This window comes from Plecotus auritus (genome assembly GCF_963455305.1).
Source record: "Plecotus auritus genome assembly, chromosome: 4".
NCBI classification, from domain to species: Eukaryota; Metazoa; Chordata; class Mammalia; order Chiroptera; family Vespertilionidae; genus Plecotus; species Plecotus auritus.
Genome location: NC_137775.1, coordinates 141,623,793 through 141,646,277, shown reverse-complemented (window position 1 = coordinate 141,646,277; position 22,485 = coordinate 141,623,793). Strand labels below are relative to the sequence as shown.

The window sequence follows — 22,485 nt, the reverse complement described above, 5'->3', positions numbered from 1 at the left end:
TTGTGAGAGGGTGCAGGCCAGGCCAAGGGACCCCAATGGTGCACAATCAGGCCTGGGGAGGGACACAGGAAGTTGGCCAGACAGGGAGGGATCATGGGAGGGATCCAGGGCATGTCCGGCCTGTCTCACTCAATCCTGATCGGCCAGACCCCAGCAGCAAGCTAACCTACCAGTTGAAGCATCTGCCCCTGGTGATCAGTGCACATCATAGTGAGCAGTTAAGTGGCCTTAGCATATCATTAGCATATTATGCTTTGATTGGTTGAACGACAGGACACTTAGCATATTAGGCTTTTATTATATAGGATATATAGAACACAACAACACAGGAAAGCCGGCTATATCAACCAATCCTTTTCCTTGCCTCAGCTGTTCTACAGATTAGTGGGCCTGAAACACAAAAATTGGGAATGTGAAAAAATGACTCAGAAGGGCAGGCTGAAATTCACTTTACAATATTTAGAAACTGGTCTATGAAAAAGATTTAAAAAGGACTACTATGCCAATTTATTTTAGCTGAAGGAGCAGATAATTATGTATGGCATTTTATTTCAATGGGTCAGACATGTCCTAATATTCCCTTTAATCTTCTCCCACATGGAGGACTGGCACCTTAAAATCTTACCTGAGAAACCTTCAGGCCAGAAATGAAAGATGGTGTTTGTCAATGTCCTCCAGAGAATTACCCAGGGATGTTTGTTGAAAGCAAACATTCACGGGCCCAACCAAGTTCTATCAAATCTGTTCGGGCAATCAGCACTTTTGACAAGCTACCCAAAAATTCTGATGCACACACTTATTTAAAAACAACTGCCTGGTCCAGGCCAGGTGGCTCAGTTGGTTGGAGCATCATCCCATACACCAAAAGGTTTCAGGTTCGATCCAGATCAAGGCACCTCAGGGAGACAACCGATCAATGTTTCTCTCTCACAATGATGTTTCTCTCTCTTCTCTCTCTCTCTCTCTCTCTCTCTCTCTCTCTCTCTCTCTCTCTCTCTCTCTCAAATCAATAATATCCTCCAGTGAGGATTTAAGAAATAGTAATAATAAAAATAAAAACAACTGTCTGAAGTTTGGATGAGGCAACATTTAAAACTATATATTTTTCATTTCATTCCAATCAGTAAATATTAAGTACCAATGTGAGTAAAAATTTGATACTTAGAGGGTATCCAAAAGGCAGGAAGCATATGATAAATTGATTGTCAAGGTCAATTCATTAAGAATAGTATCCTACACATATCTGAAAACACAAAGAAAATAATGTGTTTATCATGCAGATGAATGATTCACTCTTTAAAAAAAAAAAAAAACCTTTATTGTTAACAACTCACTCTTAATTTCAGTTTAGTAGTTCTTCCCCAGAAAAGGTGTCTTGAAGTTGAAGTTGTATCTAGCTTATTATTAGAAATGTAAGTAAAGCATTGTTTAAAATCAAATTTATCCTATTCTTCTGATGTTCGGGACACTGTGTTTTGAAAAGGAGGGTGATAGTGAGCGAGGCTGCTTGGTGGCTGGGGGCAAGGACAGAGGGTCTCAACGAGGGAAGAGAGGAATGAACTGCAAGACCAAAGCTCTAAAGGCAAATTGCTTTTCTTACCTCCAACCTTATTCCCCTGGTGTCTGAACTGTAAGTTAAACTCATTTGGAAGTTGCATTGTGAGTGTGTGTGTGTTTTTAACCACCAAAACAAAATTGAAAAAGTCAAAGTTGACTTTGGAGTTTAATAGAAGGGGAGAAAATAAAGCGGATGGTACCAAGTTATTTTTCTGGTCAGCAATTTCCCCTTATCCTCATCCTCACCCAGAATTGGAGACCAACTGATGGAAATCTTGGAATAAACTTCAATCAGGAGCCCTCACTCATGAAACTGAGCGCAGACAAGCTGATGAGATTCATTCATTGTGCCTAGCGCCCTCAATTTTTACAGTCCTTTGTTGACTTTTCTTAGCACTGGAAACAGGATCAAAAAGCAGTCTCTCACCCAGTAATGTCAGCATCACTTGGGAACTCACTGTTATCAGTCTGCTTGGGCTGCCATAACAAAACCTCAAAGGCTCTGGCTTAAACAAGATATTTATTTTCTCACAGATCTGGGGGCTAGAAGTCCAAGACCAAGGTGCTGGCCAGTTTGCTTTCTAATGAGAGCTCTCTTCCAGGCCTTCTCATATGTCCTCACATGGCGGAGAGAGAGAAAGAGCTCACTGTTCCCCTTTTTAAAAGGCCACCAATCCAATCAGATCAGGAACACAGACTTATGACCTCATGTCTAATTATCCCCTAAAAGCTCTATCTCTAATACTCATTGGGGGTTAGGACCTCAACATATGAATTGGGGGTGGGTTGGGCACAATCTAGTCCATAGCATGCATTACAAATGCAAATTCCCAAGTCATACCTCAGACCTGTGAAATCAGAGACTCAGGAAGGGGGCCCAGCAGTCCGTTTTATTCGCCTCTGCAGGTTATTCTAAGGCACATTAAATTCGGAGAAGCCCCGTCCTTCAGGAGAAATCCCAACTCCAGGGCATGGCATCTGTGTCCTCCGGTTCTTCTCTCCAACCAGTGTCCTACTGCTCTTCAACAGCAACTCTGCTTTTGCTGTACTACTCCCAGAATGGCCTGAAGGTCATTCACGTTCTTTCTTCTAGACTTTTGCTTGTGCTCTTTCACCAGCCTTGAGCCTTTCTGCCTCTGTAATGAGGCGTCACATCTACAACCAAGCCACAAGCCTCTCTTTCTCCCAACAGCAGACAGCGGATGCTCTAACTGCCCTAAACCAGTGGTCGGCAAACCACGGCTTGCGAGCCACATGCGGCTCTTTGGCCCCTTGAGTGTGGCTCTTCCACAAAATACCACGGCCTGGGTGAGTCTATTTTGAAGTGGCGTTAGAAGAAGTTTAAGTTTAAAAAAATTGGCTCTCAAAAGAAATTTCAATCGTTGTACTGTTGATATTTGGCTCTGTTGACTAATGAGTTTGCCGACCACTGCCCTAAACCAATTGTCTTCCTATTTTACAGATTTTACTTTCCTGGAGTTCATACGTTACACTCGTCTGTAATTTTAGCACTAGACTTTGGACATAAAGAACACTCAAGTCTTCATAATATTGTGTACTGTTTTGCTTATAATTCTTCTCTGTAAGTTACTCCTTACAACACGAGCTCTGATACAACATGATCAGTCCATTGGTCTCTGACATAATGCCACTTCCAAAATTGCTTAATATTAAAAAAATAATCATTATACTTTATTAAGTCCTTAAATGCATCAAACCCTATAATAAACAGTACATAACCTCATTAAATCCTCACAATTACCCTGAAATAAGCATCATGATCCCTATTTGACTGAAAAGACATTGGACACTGAGGAATGAATTCAACAAACACCCCTAAAGTCACACACCTGGGGAGAGCAAGGCCCGAGCCACTGTTTCTCTGAATCCCAGTGCATCCTTTACTCCCACTCTTACATCATAGATGGGGGCATTGACTTTCCTATCAACATGTTCAATTGACTGCCAAGAACCTCAGAACAGATGGCTTTTGGGGTAAAGATATTTCCAGTATATCCTTTGGAAACACAGACCAGCATTCTATTTTGCGTTCTCACAGCTGCCAGCATTCTCCACTCTGGGCTCTATGCTAGCAAGCTACACCTGTTGGATTGTTTGGGCAATTCCAAGCACCAGCTGAGACCATAATTAAAAATAACATTCTACTGGCAGCCTACCTGGGGTGTTCAACAACCTGGACATCTTGCAGAAGTAGGAGACGTACTGCTCGCAGTGCTCGGCGCTGCTGGTGATGGCGCTGATCTGGTCCATGGAGGCGCTGTACACGAGCTGGGTCACCGAGTACTTCTCCGGGGTGTAGCCCACCACCGTGGTTTGCATTTGCAGATCATGAGACACGATGGTCCACACTTTGTCCTCTGTGGGGAGAAAAATGCCACCGCAATGGGTCATTAGTATGCAAATGCTCCCTCCAATGCCAGAAAATAATTGAGCTACACTTTCACTGGTATTTTTCAGGAGCTGATGTAGACAGAGTTAAGTAGAGTAATTCTTAAAGTGACCACTACCCTTTTCTCATACCTAAATTCTGTTTACATGGACAAAGTAGAAAAGGGATTTTTTAAAAAAGAAAAACAAACACAAGATATATCCTGCAAGTGAAAACAAATAGCCTGAGTACCTGGTTGATGCTCTGATGTCACCAACATGGAAAGTGAGGCCCACTGTGTTCCCACTCCTCCTGACTCCAGCCCATCACTCCTCCAGCAGAACAGCATTCTGCTCCTTCCTAAATCACCTCCACTCTCTTAAGTCTCTGTATCCTGTATGTGCAAAATCTACCTCCTCATCTTGTCAACAATTGTTCTTTCCAACCTGACCTTTTGGGTGAAATTAGACACTGCATTCTTGGGTATTGAAATGCTCTACAGGTGAGATAATGCGCATGAGAAATTATCTTGGGGTTCTGAACTCTGAACATTTCAGTATGTGAAGAGGAGAAGCAGATATAAAAATGATGTGGCTAAATTAAAACCAGTGTATGTCTGAATTGGAAGCATTGCTATGTAGCCATGATTCTGATACTCTGCTCAAAGCCCTCACCTCGCACCTGGTTTTGTTTGGAGTAAAAGTCTAGGTCTTTAAATAGCTGAAGGCCCTCGATAATCCCAGCCCTCCTTGCCGCTTCTCCCTCTTGCCCTCCTAATCTCCCCCTGGCTCACTGGATTCCTGCCACACTGACCTCCAGGCACTCCTCCAACATGTCAGGCAGGTCCCTCCTGGAGGCTTCTGTCTTCTCCCCTGTCTTTGCTCCAAGGCTAACCTTTCCTTTGCTGAGTCCCACCCACCCCCACCCCACGCCCCAGGCCCATGCCCCACTCACAGCTGCCTTCCATCTCCCCATCCGCTTTGTTTTTCTCCATAGCATTGATCTCATCAAACTTAGTGCACATTTTAATTATTTTTTATGTCTGTCTCCTCACATTCGAAGGAAAGAAAGCAGGGATTGTTCTCAATGCTGTATGCAAGGTGCTTATAATGGCAATAGGCATATACGGGGCCTTTAAAAATATTAGTTGCATAGAAGAACGAGTTTACAAAAAAAAAAAAAAGAATACAAATACTTGATGAAGGAACTTTTAAAAATCACTTTAATTCCAGTTCTGCTCTGCTGTGATGATCTGGGCAGATTCTAGAAGGCCACCTCTTAGACTCCTCCAAGCAATAATTTCCCTTTATCTGTAACAACAGGCCTCTGCATTGGAATACTTTCCAGCTGCTCTTAAATCAATGGAAACAAATTCTGTTACGGTGCCTCCTACACTAAAGTATTCTCTACAGGATAATGATATTTCGAGTTTTACCTTTGGCCTGATCAGAACTGCCTTCCTTTAGCTCCTCTGATACAACAAAGCAGCTATAATATATTTGAGTAATTCTGTCATTTCTGACATGATTCTAACAGCAAACTGATTGTCATTTATATCCAGGCCAGCAGATTTACCTTCACCTAATTAAAGATCCATTAATTAAATTAGGTTACAATCAGCCTTTGGCATAGAATCCTTGAATCTTAAATTCTACGTCCCACCCTTTTTAAATCCTTACCAGTAACCTTGCCCTTTAGCAATACTTCAGAACTCTCTTTCTTTAACTTGTGATGGAATAGCATTCTAATCGTACCTTTTTCCAAAGAATAATGATCCCTTTTTTGATGTACACAAAATAAAGTTCATAAAGGGAAACATTAATTAAGCAAGTAAAGAAATGGTCATTCATTTATGTTCTCTGTCAATAACTGTAAAGACATTATTCCATTTGTTAATATTGATGAGTCTCTAATATTTTGGTCTTAGTGACTTTTTTGACCCTAAACTCAGCATCCATTCCCCTCCCTACACACATTCTAGTATCTACCCCCTGTGCACCATCTTCTTTACACAGCTGACCCTTGAACAGAATGGGGGTTAGGGGTGTTGACCCCTGTGCAGTCAAAAATTTGTTTATAACTTTTGACACTCCCAAAACTTAACTATTAATAGCCTACTATTGACCAGAAGCCTTATTGATAATATAGACAATTGATTAACACATATGTTGTATGTTATATGGGTCTTATGCTATATTCTTACAATAAAGTAAGCTATAGAAAAGAAAATGTTATTAAGAAGATCATATATATGAGAAAATACTGTTTTGCATTTGTTGAAAAAACTTCCACATATAAGTGAACCCGCCCAGTTCAAACCCTTTGTGTTCAAGGGTTATCTATGTTTGTTTTAGAGCCCACTTGTTCATTTATTATTGAGTCCCTACTTTATAACAGATATGGATGTAGGCACTGGGGAAACCACAGAGTGAAAAGCATTCATACATTTTTATAGCTTACATTCTTACGTTTTAGGGGGGCAAAACATAATAAGCAAAAAATTACAGTTTTATATGTATATATATGTGTGTGTAGGAACTAAATATATATATATAGATATATATATATACATATATTGTGTATATATATGTATATATATATATATATGGTTAGTTAGTTAGTTAGTAAGTGATCATGGTGAGGACAAAAACTAAATCAGGGAAGGGAAAAATAGACCATGTGTATGGGGATTGCATTTTTAAACACAGAGGAAATGTCATATTTAGATAAATAAGGTCATTATCAAGCAAGTCACGTGACTGGGGAAAATGATTCCAGACAGAGTGATGCAAATACAAATATTCTAACTCTGGAGTATTCTTGGTATCATTCAGGTGTATGAGGAGATCCGTGAGTGAGGAAGAAGGAAAGGATAGCAAGTGTGGAGGTCGGAGATGTAATGAGGATGGGTTGGGTGTGACCTCAAGTAAGATGGAAATCTATTGGTGTTAGAAATCTGGAGCAAGTTAAAGTAGCCTGCTTTACCTTATTATCTGACACTATTCTTTGAATCAATAACATTCTACCTTAGAAAAGTTTGGAAAAATATACATATATCTTTATAAACATTTAAAACTTTTAAATGTATGGCATTATAAAAAGTAATGCATAAGCTCTAATTGATGGCATAAAACAATCACTATTGATGCATCTTGCAAATTATTTTTTAATGCTTGCATATTACACATTGAAATGATTCCTTTGGAGCCATTAAAGCTTAAGTCATAAATGGATGTTAAGTATTTTGCAAGTATCCCATATCTAGAAGAAAGAAGGTGGTTATGGTGTATAGATTTTCTTTATTTTTGGTAGTATTTTATTTTTCCCATCAACATTTATCCCTTCTATGCCCTCTTCCACCTGCACCCCCACCTCCAAAATCACCACACTATTGTCCATATCTATGAGTTCTCTCTCTTTCTCTCTCTTTTGCTTAATCCCTCCCCTCTAACCCCCTGACCAGAGCTGTCTGCATGCTCTCTATCTATGAGTCTGCCTCTATGAGTCTGCCTCTATTTTGCTTGGTAATTCTGTTCATTAAATTCCATATATGAGTGCAATTTTCTAGTATAGTATCATAGTAGAAAAATAAAGAATTAATACTATATTCACAGTGTGCTTATATAATATGCATTATTAGATATGTGTGTAATGCAAACAGAAACTACTGTGTATGCTAAATTCTGTGTCTGACACTAATTTCATTTTTATAAAGAAGCAATTGACAGAGTAGTGTATTCCAAATACTCTCTTTGGATTAGCGTGTTTTGTAAAGGCCATCTGTAATTGCTGAGAGCTTAGTATCTATCTCATGCAATCACATATTTAAAAATTGTCACATTGTTCCCTGGCCAGGTGGCTCAGTTGGTTGGAGCATCATCTCCTGTACTGAAAGGTAGTGGATTCAATTCCTGGTTAGGGCACATACTTAGATTTCAGGTTCCATCCATTGGGACATGTATGGGAAAAAACTGTTCGATGTTTCTCTCTCTCCCTGCTCCCTCCCTCTCTAAAATCAATAAAAACATATCCTCAGGCAAGAATTAAAAAAAAAAAATTGTCCTATAGTAAATTGTTTTAAATACAGCTGATTTAATATGTTTCAAATACTGGGACACATATGGAACATATTGTGAATGCATCCCTCTCCCTGGCAATAATGGGGGGGTGGTCTCAAGATTACCCAGTTTTGTTATGTTGACATGAATACATTAGAAAGACCCCTCTGCTACTTATCCCAGTGACTGCATGTCCTTACCTTATTTGGAATTCTCAAGTAATTCACTCATGAGAACTCAATTCCTTGCATAGCTGGAGTTCTGACCAGGGACTGGTAAAGCCAGAAAAAGATCAGGGGGGAAAGGCAAAGAATAACTCCTCTCAGGATATAACCAGTTTCTATATGTCTGTGCTGTGCTTTGGATCTTTTTCGTGTTACCCATATACAATCTGAAGTTCACATTACAGAGCAGGTCTGTACAGTATATCTATAATAATAAAAGTATAATATGCTAATTAGACCAGATGAAGCTGGGGCTGCAAGGGAAGTCTGGGTCCCAGGTGTCTGCGGCAGCCAAAGGGAAGCCCGGGTCCCAGATGCCAGAGGGAAGCTGGTGCCAGCAGCCAGGGGAAGGAAGACCTACTCTCGCACGAATTTCATGCACCAGGCCTCCATTTTTAATATAAAGCCAATCTGAGCTGAGTTTAGTGGGAAAATGGTTTGTGTCCTATACATCTACATATGTATTTATATGTTTTTGATTTTCAAACAATATTGCTGTAGTGTTAACCAATTTGTTAATCTGAGAGCTTTTTTTCACTTTTAATCATAATAAATATGAAATAATCTTTAACAAGAGAATATTATATTATAAGCTACCTAAATTTGAAATGGTATATAAAACTTGTTTGATGGAAATAGCCAACATACAAATTCCTTAGCAGCCTTGTTAGCGATTCTAGCTACTCTTAAAGGATGATTGTGGGTCTCTCACTCTTAGGACAGGAGCTGAACTATAATATATGCTTCACTTAAGATTTTCCATATTGCACATACGCCTTGGCCTGCTGGACAAAACTAGTGACTCAGTTTTGTATACCCTTACATTTCTCCTTTGTATTCCAATAACTTTGCCTGTGGCTTTCTTTGGACAGAGAAGTCTTAATAGCTGTTATCCTGATTTAATCAACCAACAAATAAACATCAAGTATGAGGAAGATATGAGCAGGATCTCGAATTAAATACTATAGCATAACAAAAATGGCTTTTTTCAAAATTAAAAAATTTGCAGCCTTATGGGAGCACATATGCAAGTGAAGAAGCCCATCATTTAAAGGAAGCCATGCTTTGAGTTCCTAATCTGTTTCAGCTCTGTGTTAGTTTCTCAGGACATGTAGATGAAAAAAAAAATTATGTTTTTGTCCTCAGCAAGCTTGGAGTCCATTGGAGATGAGAAATTAGAAATTATAAGCTTGAAATTACAAATTACAAACAAGTGCTATAACAGATATTCACAGGGTGCTATGAGCTCATAGATTGAAAGTCCACATAACCCAGCTTTAGAAATTGTGAAGTGACCAACTAAACATGCTAGTTTCAATGAATTGCAAAGGTTAAAAAGGGATGAGCCATAAGAAGGAGAAGGAGATAAGAGCAATTTCATTCTTCTTAGAGCTCAAACTAAATATGTTGGAGATATAAAGGATTTAGCAGATGGGATCTGGATGGACTAGAAACCAGAGGGTCTGTAATAATGAAGTATACTATTGCAGAGTCATAATAATAGTCCATGGTTGAAAGATCTAGCACTATGGTCCTATGTGTGGGTGTTGAAAATCTTTGGAGAAAAAAGTTTAATTCATAGTTTTGAAACTATTTATGTATGACTATATGTGACAAGCCCATAGGTAACATCATACTCAACAGTGAGATGCTGAAAACTTTCTCTCTAAGATCAGGAACAAGAAGAGGGGAATAGGATTAGTGATTTACACGGGCTTTATTAAATCTAGAGTGTTTTAATGGAGTATGTACCAGGTGTACCATTTAATAATGCGGATTTTGCAATCAAAGAAAACACGATAATTTCAAGAGAAACATCAAAAGTGCTTTATTCAAAGTAATGTCCATCGCTAGCTACCCATTTCCCCCATCTTTCAGGTAATTTGTGGATACTGTCCCAATAGAACTTTTCTTGTTTTGAGGCAAACCATTCAGAGACCCAATTTTCCACTTCTTCATACGTTTTGAAATGCTGCTCAGAAAGTGCATGTGCCATCGATCAGTTTAAGTGGTAATCTGAAGGAGCAAGGTTTGGTGAATACAGTGTGGGGGTTAATACTTCTCAGGCAAGATCTTTTAACGTGTCTTTAACTGGTTTTGAAGTGTGTGATGGTGCGTTATCATGAAGCAAAATTACTTTGCCGTGTCTTCTGGCCCATTCTGGTTGTTTCATGATCAAAGTGTCGTTCAAATTGTTATTTGTTGTCGGTAGTGATCAGTATTAATGGTTTCACCTGGTTTTAGCAGCTCATAATACACCACACCTTCCCGATCCCACCAAACACAGAGCATTGTGTTCTTTCCAAAGCGAATTGGCCTTGTAGTCGATGTTGATGGTTGACCTGGATCAACCCATGATTTTGTGCATTTGGGATTCTCAAAATAAGTCTACTTTTCATTGTTAGTCACAATTCAATGCAAAAAAAGACTTTCTTTTGTGCCATTGAAGCAACATTTTACTGGTGACTTTTCGGTTTTCCATTTGTCTTTTGTTCAGTTGATGTGGCACCCATTTTCCTTCCTTTAAAATCTTGCCCATTGCTTATAAATGATCAGAAATTGTTTGCTGAGCAACGTTTAATCTTTCTGCAAGTTGTTTTTGAGTTTGACACACATCTTCATGCAATAATGCTTGTAATTGTTGGTCTTCAAACTTTTTTGGTTAACCTGGACATTGTCTTTCACATTGGAATTATTACTTTTAAAGCGTTTAAACCAGCATTCACAAGTATCTTGAGATGGAGCATGTTCACCATAAGCTTCCTGAGTATATGATAACTTTCAGCAGCACTTTTATTCAAAATAAAGTAATGAATTAAAACTTCCCACAAATACTCTTTCTTTGGCATGAAATTCAACATTTTTAAGCGTAAAAATATCTATGATGTTAACACCTTCAGTAAATTTGACCTATGAAGTTTTGGAGCTTGCTGTCAATACAACAAAATAGCATACATACCAAATTGCATATATATCAACATATATGTAGCTCCATCTATTGAAAAAAATCCTCATTATTAACCTGTACACCTGGTAGGATTTTCTATGTACAATATCATGTCATCTGTGAATAATGACAGTTTTACTTCCTCCTTCCCAATTTGGATGCCTTGTATGTTTCATTCTTGTCTGATCACTGTTGCTAGGACTTCCAGTACTGTGTTGAATAAGAGTGGTGAAAGCAGACATCCCTGTCTTGTTCCTATTCTTAGGGGAAATGGTTTTATTTTTTGCCCATTGAGTGTGATGTTGGCTGTAGGTTTTTCCAATAGGGTCTTTATTATAATCTCCCTACTCCCACTTTGCTGAGAGTTTTAATCAAAAATGGTTGTTGGATTTGTCAGATGCTTTTTCTGCATCTATTGATATGATCATGTGATTTTTGTCTTTCAATTTGTTTATGTGATGTATCACAATTTTTCAGTTGGGAATACTATATCAGCCCTGCATCCCTGGAATAAATACCACTTGGTCAATTGTATGGTCTTTTAAATATATTGCTGGATCCAATGTGTTAATATTTTTTTTGAGGATTTTAGCGTCAATGTTCATCAGGGATATTGGCCTGTAATTCTCTTTCTTTGTAGAGTCTTTATCTGATTTTGGAATTAGGATAATGCTGGTCTCATAAAAAGAGGTTGGAAGTGTTCTTTCCTCTTGGAATTTTTGGAATAGTTTGAGGAGGATAGAGTTTAATTTTATATTTGATATTATATTTATTTTTTAAAATATTTTTATTGATTTTTTACAGAGAGGCAGGGAGAGGGATAGAGAGTTAGAAACATCGATGAGAGAGAGAGATATCAATCTGCTGCCTCCTGCACACTCCCTACTGGGGAAATGCCCACAACCAAGGTACATGCCCTTGACTGGAATCAAACCTGGGACCCTTCAGTCTGCAGGCCGAACCTCTATCCACTGAGCCAAACCGGTCAGGGCTGATGTTATATTTCTTAATCTGGATATTGTATATCAACTAGAAGTATTTCATATTGAAACAAACAAGTAAGAGGTACCTTAATTCAGATCAATCTTATGTGATGATTTTGAATTATAAACATAATAGTTATAAACATAATAACATTACACGAGTTATGTATGTTTTACTGAATAAGTCAAAGTGATTTCTTAAGCAGTTACCACTCCTAGTTATTTAAAGTATTAATTTCCACAAAATTGTTTGAAAACTTTTATTTTTATTATTTTAATCACCACCCAAGGATATGATTTTATTGACTTGAGAGATAGAGGAAGAGAGAGAGAGAGAGAGAGAGAGAGAGAGAGAGAGAGAGAGAGATATCAGCTGCCTCCTATATGCACCCCAATTAGTGATCAAACCTGGAACCTAGGTACATGCCTTGACTAGGAATAGAACCCGCAATCTTTTTCAGTGTACAGGATGATGCTCCAATCAACTGAGCTACCAGGCCAGGGCAAAATTGTTCATAAAACTTTTAGATAGAAAGACCCAGAATAATGTTAGGTTATAACACAGTTTCTAAGTCATTTGTAAGGGGATCTATTTAATAGTTTCATCAGTGTTCCAGCTATATAAGTTTAATGACCACAAACTTTATAGAATACTAGAGGCCCGGTGCATGGAAATCGTGCACGGGGGGTGGTGTCCCTCAGCCCAGCCTGCACCCTCTTCAATCTGAGACCCTTTGAGGGATGTCCGACTAAACAGGCAGTCGGACATCCCTCTCACAATCCAGGACTGCTGGCTCCCAACCACTCACCTGCCTGCCTGCCTGATTGCCCCTAACCGCTTCTGCCTGCCAGCCTGATCATCCCCTAACCACTCCCCTGCCAGCCTGATTGATGCCTAACTGCTCCCCTGCCTGCCCGATTACCCCTAACTGCCCTCCCCTGCCAGCCTGGTCACCCCTAACTGCCCTCCCCTGGTGGACTGGTTGCCCTAACTGCCCTCCCTTGCTGGCCTAGTCCCCCCCAACTGCCCTCCGCTGCAGGCCTCATCCCTCCCAACTGCCTTCCCCTGCTAGCCTGGTCACCCCTAACTGCCCTCCCTTGCCAGCCTGGTTGCCCCTAACTGCCCTCCCTTGCTGGCCTGGTCATCCCTAATTGCCCTCTCCCTTGCTGGCCAGGTCACCCTCAACTGCCCTCCCTTGCCAGCCTGGTCATCCCCAACTGCCCTCCCCTGCAGGCCTCGTCCCCCCCAACTGCCCTCCCTGCAGGCCTGGTCCACCCCAACTGCCCTCCCCTGCTGGCTGGTCCCCCCTAACTGCCCTCCCCTGCAGGCCTGGTCGCACCCAACTACCCTCCTCTGCCAGCCCAATCATCCCTAACTGCCCTTCCCTGCAGGCCTAGTTGCCCCCAACTGCCCTCCCTTGCAGGCCTGGTCCCTTCCAACTGCCCTCCCCTGCTGGCCTGATTGCCCACCACTTCCCTTCCCTGCTAGCCATCTTGTGGTGGCTATCTTGTGTCCACATGGGGGCTGCCATCTTTGAGCACATGGGGGTGGCCATCTTGTGTGTTGGAGTGATGGTCAATTTGCATATTACTCTTTTTATTATATAGGACTAGAGGCCTGGTGCACGAAATTCGTGCAATGGGGGGGGGTGTCCCTCAGCCCAGCTTGCACCCTCTGCAATCTGGGACATCCCTCTCACAGTCCAGGACTGTTGGCTCCTAACCACTCACCTGTCTGGCTGCCTTATTGCCCCTAACCACTCTTCATGCCAGCCCGATAGCCCCCTAACTGCTCCCCTGCTGGCTTGATTGACACCTAACTGCTCCCCTGCTGGCCCAATCACCCCCAACTGCCCTCCCCTGCAGGCCTGGTTGCCCCCAACTGCCCTCCCCTGCAGGCCTGGTCACCCCCAACTGCCCTCCCCTGCTGGCCATCTTGTAACAATGTGGGGGCGACCATCTTGTGATGATGTGGGGGCAGCCATCTTGTGTTGGCCATCTTGTGATGATTTGGGGGTGGCCATCTTGTGATGACATGGGGGTGGCCATCTTGTGACAACATTGTGGTGGCCATCTTGTGACGCAAGGGCATGAGAGTCAATTTGCATATTGCCTCTTTATTATATAGGACTAGAGGCCCAGCATGCGATTGAAATCACTCAAGGATGTGCCTTGTCTCCTGCTGTGCAAGGAGGCACCCTGTGAGCTGCTGCAGGAGTCAGGCTGGACCAGTGCCACGGGCAGCTGGGACCCGCACCTGACTTCCGCCCCAGGCCCCCACTTCCTCCCTTCCTGTGTCTGCTCCAGGCCGCTGGAGCTGCCGTGCTGTCTTGGGCAGGCCCTCCTGTCTCTGTTTCCATCTCCGCTCCGGGCCTCACCTGCGCACGCAACCTCCTCCTGTCCGGTTGTGACCCGTTACAGCATCCTGACCTAATTTGCATATTACCTCTCTCTCTCTCTCTCTCTCTCTCTTTCTCTCTCTCTCTCTCTTTCTCTCTCTCTCTCTCTCTCTCTCTCTCTCTCTCTATATATATATATATATATATATATATATAATTTTGTTGAGAAGGTTTTCTCAATAATTATGATCCTATGGACACAGTTTAAATTATTAGAAATTTGATGTCACATTTTTTTCCTCCCAAAATAGATACTGTGTGAGTATTATGAGCATGTCTGTAGCCCAGACCCTCCGATTCTAGAGGCCACTTTGCCACGGCAGGCTGTGGTAATGGGCTTCTTAGAGCCAATTTGTACCACTAGCTATGTACGCAGCTCCAGTGGCATATGCAGCTTTAATCACATGTAGGAAAACAAGATATGTAAAGCAGATGGACCCTCTGCAGGAAGCATCAAGGAAATGAGCTCGAAGTACAGATGATGGTCTGCAGGTGGTGGAAAATATTTATTATCTTTATGCTCACCATTCCAGCCCAAAGATGGATGACAAACCCAGTGCTGTGAACAAGTATAAATAATAGTGCTCACTTTCGCCCACCTGATGAACAATTTGGAGCCTATAGGTGTCTTTTTTTCTGGGAAGACATTAGCTATTTTCTGAAAAGAAATGTATTTGTTAATGTGTTTGTTCCATGGTAGAGATGTGAAAATTATTTTACCATCAGCTGGAGTTAGAGACTACATTTATATCAATACTTCGACAAGCTAATCTTCCCTCTTCTTTCCTCTCACACTGAAAAGAGATGTGGTTTGTGTGTATTTAATAGCTGGAAGTCCATCTCTGTGGCAGCGAGGCATTTCCTACACTGTATAACATGTTGAAGCTACTCTTTGATTATTGTTTCCTATAATACTAGTTAGATTTTCATCTGAATTAAAACCTGGAGACTAAGTAAATCTCATCTTGGATCAATGACTGAACATTCCTGAGACCCTTTAAAGATAACATTTCTTATTATTTAAAAGTAAAATAGCAACATAAAAATATGTCTGAGGTACAATGGGCTTCTTAAATCCACCATTTTCTTCCTGGGTTAAACAGGAAGATAGTAATTATTCTGTGGCAGGTGTGTGTACATGTACTCCTGTGGTAAGAGTATCATGAGCACACGAACTTTCATTTATGAACAACCTGTTTTTTTCCAAACACTGTTTTAGGCTCTGGGCACATGAAGATGAATAACATACATTTATTTCCACCAAAGAACTTATGGGAAGAAGGTACCCAAAATAAGTAGTTCCAGTAAAACCTGAAAAAGTAAGTGCTAATGTTCAATAATATTCAAGCAACTGCTGGAATAATCTGAATCATGAGATTTAGTATATAAATCATGAACCCATCCATTACCTACACCAAATTCTTTAATATATGGGACACTTTAAATTTTTCTAGTATTATACTTTCTAGTATTATTGTTGGGAAATTTTATTTTCTCTTAGCACTTAGTTTAAACTCAAATTGGAACAGGCTGACCTGAGAAATTATATCCTTTCTGAAGTTTCTATCCAAAAAGCTTTGATGTCACAGAAAGCATACAATTGAAAATGGCAGTTTGATTCGCTGTTAACAAGACATAATCTTAGAAGATGGCACTTCCTTTCATGCTGACCCTCCTTCACATTGCTGTCTGCCCCATGAAACTTGGGAAGGTCACCTGAGTCCAGCAATTCACCTCTTTGGAGGCACTGAGGGCTGTGCTGTAGGTCACTTCCCCTTATAGGATTTGCAGCCCTTCCTCCCTCCCTCCAACCCATGCACCAGGCTTAATTAAAAAAGAATTTTTTTATGATACAGATAACATTTATCACCTTGGAAGAAAATCCCCTAATAACCAACTCCTCTAAGTATTTCATTTTTCCCATTAACTCAGTTCCTATTCACTGAAGCAACCCCCATTGTGAAACTGTCTGACAGATTAAGTTCCTTGCTGAGGATAATTAGCTAGAAATCACATTTTAGGGAAAGAAAACCCTTATGATATCAGAGTGAACATATTCAAAGGGACTGAACGTGTTCTCCCTTTAATTGTAGCAGAAGTGAAAATGTAGGAGGTGATGTCATTTTTACAAAGGATTCTGTGAGCCTTCCTGAAATACTAAAGCAATTCTAACCCCAGCATATTGTGTGCTGTGAGTCAGAGACACTCTCACTGAGCCAGCTCTTAGTCTATCAGGTACCATTTCTAAGCACTTTGCCAGAAAATATCACCCACTCCCAACCCCCAATAATACCACACCAAATTCAGATTAGATCTCCATTCTTCTCTTTCTGCTACCCTGACAGTCCATGTGTACCACTGGGTTTGTATTTTTCTTATATCATATTTATAACATTTGTTGTGGCCACAACTCTTGCATATGGGTATCCTTGTTGCTGCTTAACAATTACTGCCTAGCAGTGTACCTGGTATAGGTACTCAAGTGCTCAATAAATATTTACTGAACTAATGAAGTAATGTTAGGCATGATAAAGTTAATCCATATATCAGTACCCACAGAATGAAAGCCACCTCATGTCACAAATCTAACCCTACATCAGCCTGCACTTGGGGGAAGCACCGATTGAGAAAACCTAACCAATCAATCTTCCCACTCAGCTTGAGTTCCCTTAACTTCCCCTAGAAAATGGGACCTGCTGGCCTTACAAGGAAATCCCCGACCTCGCAGCCAATCCTGCCCTGTTTTCTGATTGTCTCTACTAACACTAACTCTATAAAATCCACTCTTGTCCAATATCCCTCAGAAAGACTGTTCCACTGCCTTTGAGGCGCTGTACTCCGTCAATCCATGGATTGTTCCCCCTTGAATAAAGGGCATCAGACGTGTTACCAAGTTCTTTCAGTTTTGTCATTAGACAGGCAATAATAAAAAATAAAACAAGGCCTCCTGCTTAGCCATCCGGCCAGCTGAAACTCAAAGACACACAGATAGTGTTTAACACATAGATAAGGTACAGCATCATTTTCCCCAAATGCTAAGCTACACATCTCTGATCTGGAAATTAAAAAGGTCAGATAAGAAAATGAATCTGCTCTTGAGCGTTTTGCAGGAAGACAATAAAGCGACTACTAAAGCGTTTTTTTTTCTTCTTCTTTTTTCTTTTTCTTTGCCATTTCAGTATGTTGGCAACACCAATGTGATTCATTTGTAAGTGTAGATTATTTCTGTGGCATAAAGGGCTACCAACCTGAATTAGGTCAAATGAGATAGTACACATTCTGTTATTATCATTATTAAAGAAAGTATTTTTTGAATTATGCTAGAAAAAAAACACTCAAGACCTGGACTGGGCTGAGGGATTACTATATATCCTTAGTGGACAGTTTAATTTTGTCCCTACAGGCCTGGGATTTGACTGGACTTTGTTTGACATCACTATTAAGGAGATGTCAACCACATAAATACTACTATTCTTATATTAGAAAGGAAGAAAGAAAGAAAGAAAGAAAGAAAGAAAGAAAGAAAGAAGAAAGAAAGAAAGAAAGAAAAAAAAAAGAAAGAAAGAAAGAGGGAAAGAGAAAGAGAAAGAGAAAGGAAGGAGGAAAGGAAGGAAAGAAGGAAAGATCTCTAAACCAAAAGATTGTTGAAATGAACAATGATCAATATAATTGATACTCAGTTATCTAACTTAGTTTCCAGGCAATAGATATTATAGAAAAACAATGGCTTAAAGGCCAGATGGTTTTGGTCTTAACTTTTCCAATAAGTTGTGCTATGAACTTAGACAAATCACTTGAAGTCTCAAGGCCTTAGCATCTTCAAGTAAAACTGGGGTATCAGATCAAATGCTTTCTACCGTCACTTTCTAAAAGCTGGAGGTATCATTCATTCCTTCACCTTAAGGAGCATAAGTTGAATCCCATAACGGCCACACATATCTGCTGTAACTGAACCATAGTGAGTGCATTAGAGGTCCAAAGGTCATGTTTCTGAAGGCCTTGGGGTGAGCCACAAGTGAGGTTGGTTTTGAGAATATGCCTCCATTGATCTCTGCAACATAATACAGGTGCAAGCCAAATGCATAGAGAAAAGTGAACTACCTATCTCTAATCTCAGCAGTATCAGAGTTGCTGCATTGGTTGGTTCCATGATTTAGTCTGCGATGTTGATGCTAGAAGAGCTACATTCTATTCTACCCTGTAAAACAGCAGGGTTTCCTGAGAGGTAAACAATGTATGCTTCCTACTCCAAATGAAGGTAGGAGAAGCAAAGGGGGAAGAAAGAGAAGTGTAAAACTTCAGATCTAGGGCAAAATATTAGCATAGACCATTTCATTTTAACCAAAATTGAGAAAGGACAGTGACTACTAGGGTCATATCAAAAAGATCTAAAAGCCAACTTGAAGGTGCTCACACTGGCCAAAGATGGGACAATATGATCGATCAATAACTCTAATTGCAATGGCTTATGGCCCATGAAACCAAACCTACAAAAATAACTTCATTTGTCACCTTTCTAGAATGCTAGAAACACAACTTATTTTGAAGACTTGTAAATGAAGAGAAATAATCAAATATTTATCCCACCTTCCCTATAAAAACTCAGGATAACTAACTAGTTGAAAAGGAAAAGTTTTCCTTTGTGGAAGTATTCCGAGTGCTTGAAGAACAAAGGACAATAAAGTCAGAATATCATGATTTTGCTAACACTAATGATTGCATTGATGGCCATTAATGGCTGCTAACCTCACAAAATAAAGACAACTAGACACTTGATGGATGGACATCCCACCAACTCTAAGGTATTACTGGCAAACAATTCCATCATGAGTCTGATCAAACCTCTAGGCCACTGGAAACATATCAGTTAACATGACTGGGAAACACAACTGGAAAAAACTTGGGTTCTTTCACAAATAAATTGTAAGGAGAGAGAGAGAGAAAGGGAGAGAGAGATTAAATCTATAAATTAAAAGAGACTAAAGAAACATATCAACAAGTCAGTGTGTGGACTTTTGTTAGATTCTAATTCAAATAAACTATACATAAAACAATTCTGAAACAGTTGGGGAAAAGTAACACTGGATATTTAAATATATGAATGAATTACAAATAATTGTTTTTTAGAGCTGATAATGTGATTGTAGATAGGCTTTAAAAAAAAGAATCACAAATGAGTGAGATCATGTGATATTTATCTTTCTCTGCCTGGCACTGGGAAGGCACTTGAGCATTCTATATTGGCCCCTCTTGGTTTTTGTGCCAAGAGGGACCCTCTTCTCACAATCCAATTGCCCTCAGCTGTTGCCTGAGCTTTCAGTTCATGCTGAGCTTGAAGCCTCGTGGTGGCTGGTACCATGGATCTGTCTCTCGCCCAATCGTGTGAGCTGGGCCCTCCCTGGAGAAGAAACCTGAGTTCCCCGAGATGTGTGATCAGTGCTGGGGCCCCGCCAGCAGGCCAGGGGATCCCAAGGCAGGTGCTGGGCGTGGAGGCCACGGGGGCATAGGCTACCAAGGAGACAGAACTGAACCTCACATCACCCTGCTTGGCCCCGGAGGATGACTGGTTAGCCAGAGACGGGTAAGATTCCTCAGGGAAGGAACAACCTAAGACAGGCACAGTCGCAGAGGGGCCATCAGGAGAGAACTTGGGGATCATCAGAGGTGGGGCACAGACCCCCACCCTCCCAACCTTGCAGGGGCCTGAACCCTCGCCCCGTCTGAGGGAGGTCTCCTGCTCCCATGGCTGCTTTGCTTCCCACGCCCAGCTCAGATCGGGACACAGGTGACAGACAGAGTGACTTGGCCCAGCTCAGATTGGGACCCAGGTAACAGACAGAGACTTGGCTGACAGCAGCTGCCCTATATCTAAATCCAGCCTAGCACCAGGAATGCTCAGGGCCTACTCAAGAATGCAAATAATCCTTTCCACTAATATTTACAGGGTAAACTAAGATTGTTGGTAGAGTATTAAATTTGACAGTAAAATAATAATCAAGTTTTCAGATTAATTTAAATAGGCTAATTCAAATAAGTGAATATTCAAGAAAATTTAATTGTACTGGACAAAAAGCTGTTCCTAAAGTGTTAACTAAAATTTCTATTGGTAGTTCATCTCATGGTAAAATTCCTGAACATGCAATGAAACTAAAGCAGTCATATTTTTGTGCAAAAAGTTAAAATTTAAAGTTATCAAGACTGCATTATAAAAATTTACAAAAGCCTCCATTAATCAAAAAAGGGGGGATAGTAGGGTAATATCATGTAAGGAAAAATATCCTATAAGTAAATTACATCCAGAAAATTTTTACTTTACAAAATTAATTTCTATTTGTAATGCTAACAGCAAAACGCACATGATGTCTAAATAAGGCAAAGGAAAATCGTTTGGGCAAAAATAAAAAGGATCCCAAATCAATTATATAGAAAAGATTCCTTTATTAACTTTTGGTCGAGAATATGTTTGTATATTTTCAGAAAACAACTCCAAGACCATGTGGATTCCTGCAACAGAGAGGAATTGACAGGTCTGCTCCAACCACGAAGACAAGAGGAGAAACAGTCCAGAGATGGGAGACGCTGACGACGCCTTGCCACGCTAGCAGTCAGAAGCTGAGCGACGCAGCACTTGCCTAGGACCAAACCAGAGAGGGTTGGACCTGCATTGCCACCATGTGCCCACCATCCAGATATCATTGCTGACATGTACACTTAAGGAACTGTTTGACATTGAAACGGGGAATCAGAACTGTTGGACATTGAAATTGGGACTCAAACATTTTTTGTTATTATATGTCTATTTCTAGTCTGCAGAGGCAAGATTTTTTAAAGGAAAGAAAAGGGGGAAAAATAGATACAGAAGCAAAGAAGCATTGAACAGACTGTCAAACTACAGTGGGAAGGCAGAGGAGGTTTTGGGGGGGAGGGGGGCTGTAAGAGATCAACCGAAGGACTTGTACGCATGCATATAAGCATAACCAATGGATAAAAGACACTGGGGGGGGGGGGGGGCGGGGGGCAGGTAAAGGCATGTACTGTGGGGAAGGGGAGGGTGGGGGGATGTCAATGGGGGAAAAAAAAGAGACATATGTACTACTATTTTTAATACTTCAAACAATTAAAAAAATGTAAAAAAATAAAATAAAATAAAATAAAATAAAATAAAAAAAGAATCATACTCTTTAAGAGATAGATGCTAAAATATCTACTGATGTGTGGAACTTGGTTCATGTTAATTCCATGAGGGCAAATGTAATTCCTGGGAGTGGTACAAATGAAACAAAATCAGCTATGGGTGGACATTTGGTGAGGCTGGGTAGTGGTGCACAGGACATTGTATTCTCTAATTTTGAATATGTTTGCAAGCTGATCACCCAGCAGAGAAAACACATGCTTCTAATAATAATCAAAAGATTATTACAATTTATATTCATTTTGCATGTAAAGACAATTTTGTATGTTAAATAAGGGAATGATTATCACATGAATATCACCATGACCTATATCGCTACCCTTCAATATTTAGAAAGTAGAAATGATTAAAATAATTGACTTACACTTATTAAATATAATTTAGAGGCAGTGGGGAAAAGTGAGGAGAAAAAAATGACATGGAATATTTTCAGAATATGCAGAATGTGCTCGATGCCTGAAGAGGAGAAGTGAAGGCAGACACCACAACCAGAGAGAAGGAACGAGACTTGGCAGGGGTTGGGAAACTCTGGCCCGCCTCCACTTTGTAATCTTCAAGGTGGGAATGCTTTATACAGTTTCAAATGGGTGGAAAAAAGTCAAAAGGAATAAAATTTCATGGCACACAGAAATACTACAAAGTTCATATAAATGAAGTTTTATTGGAACATAGACAAGCTGATGTATTTACTCACTGTCTCTGTTGCCACTCCACTGCACTGGCAGTCACAGAGCTG

At 40.4% G+C, this 22,485-nt stretch overlaps 1 protein-coding gene across 1 annotated transcript in view; it reads right to left on the bottom strand.

Annotated features, from left to right (window-relative positions):
• Nucleotides 1–22,485, bottom strand: part of CNTNAP2 (contactin associated protein 2) — a 1,915,008-nt gene that overhangs the window by 642,970 nt on the left and 1,249,553 nt on the right. The window contains exon 13 of the mRNA XM_080666270.1: nt 3,735–3,935. Coding sequence (XP_080522396.1) covers nt 3,735–3,935 — 201 coding nt within the window. The remainder of the gene's footprint in view (nt 1–3,734; nt 3,936–22,485) is intronic.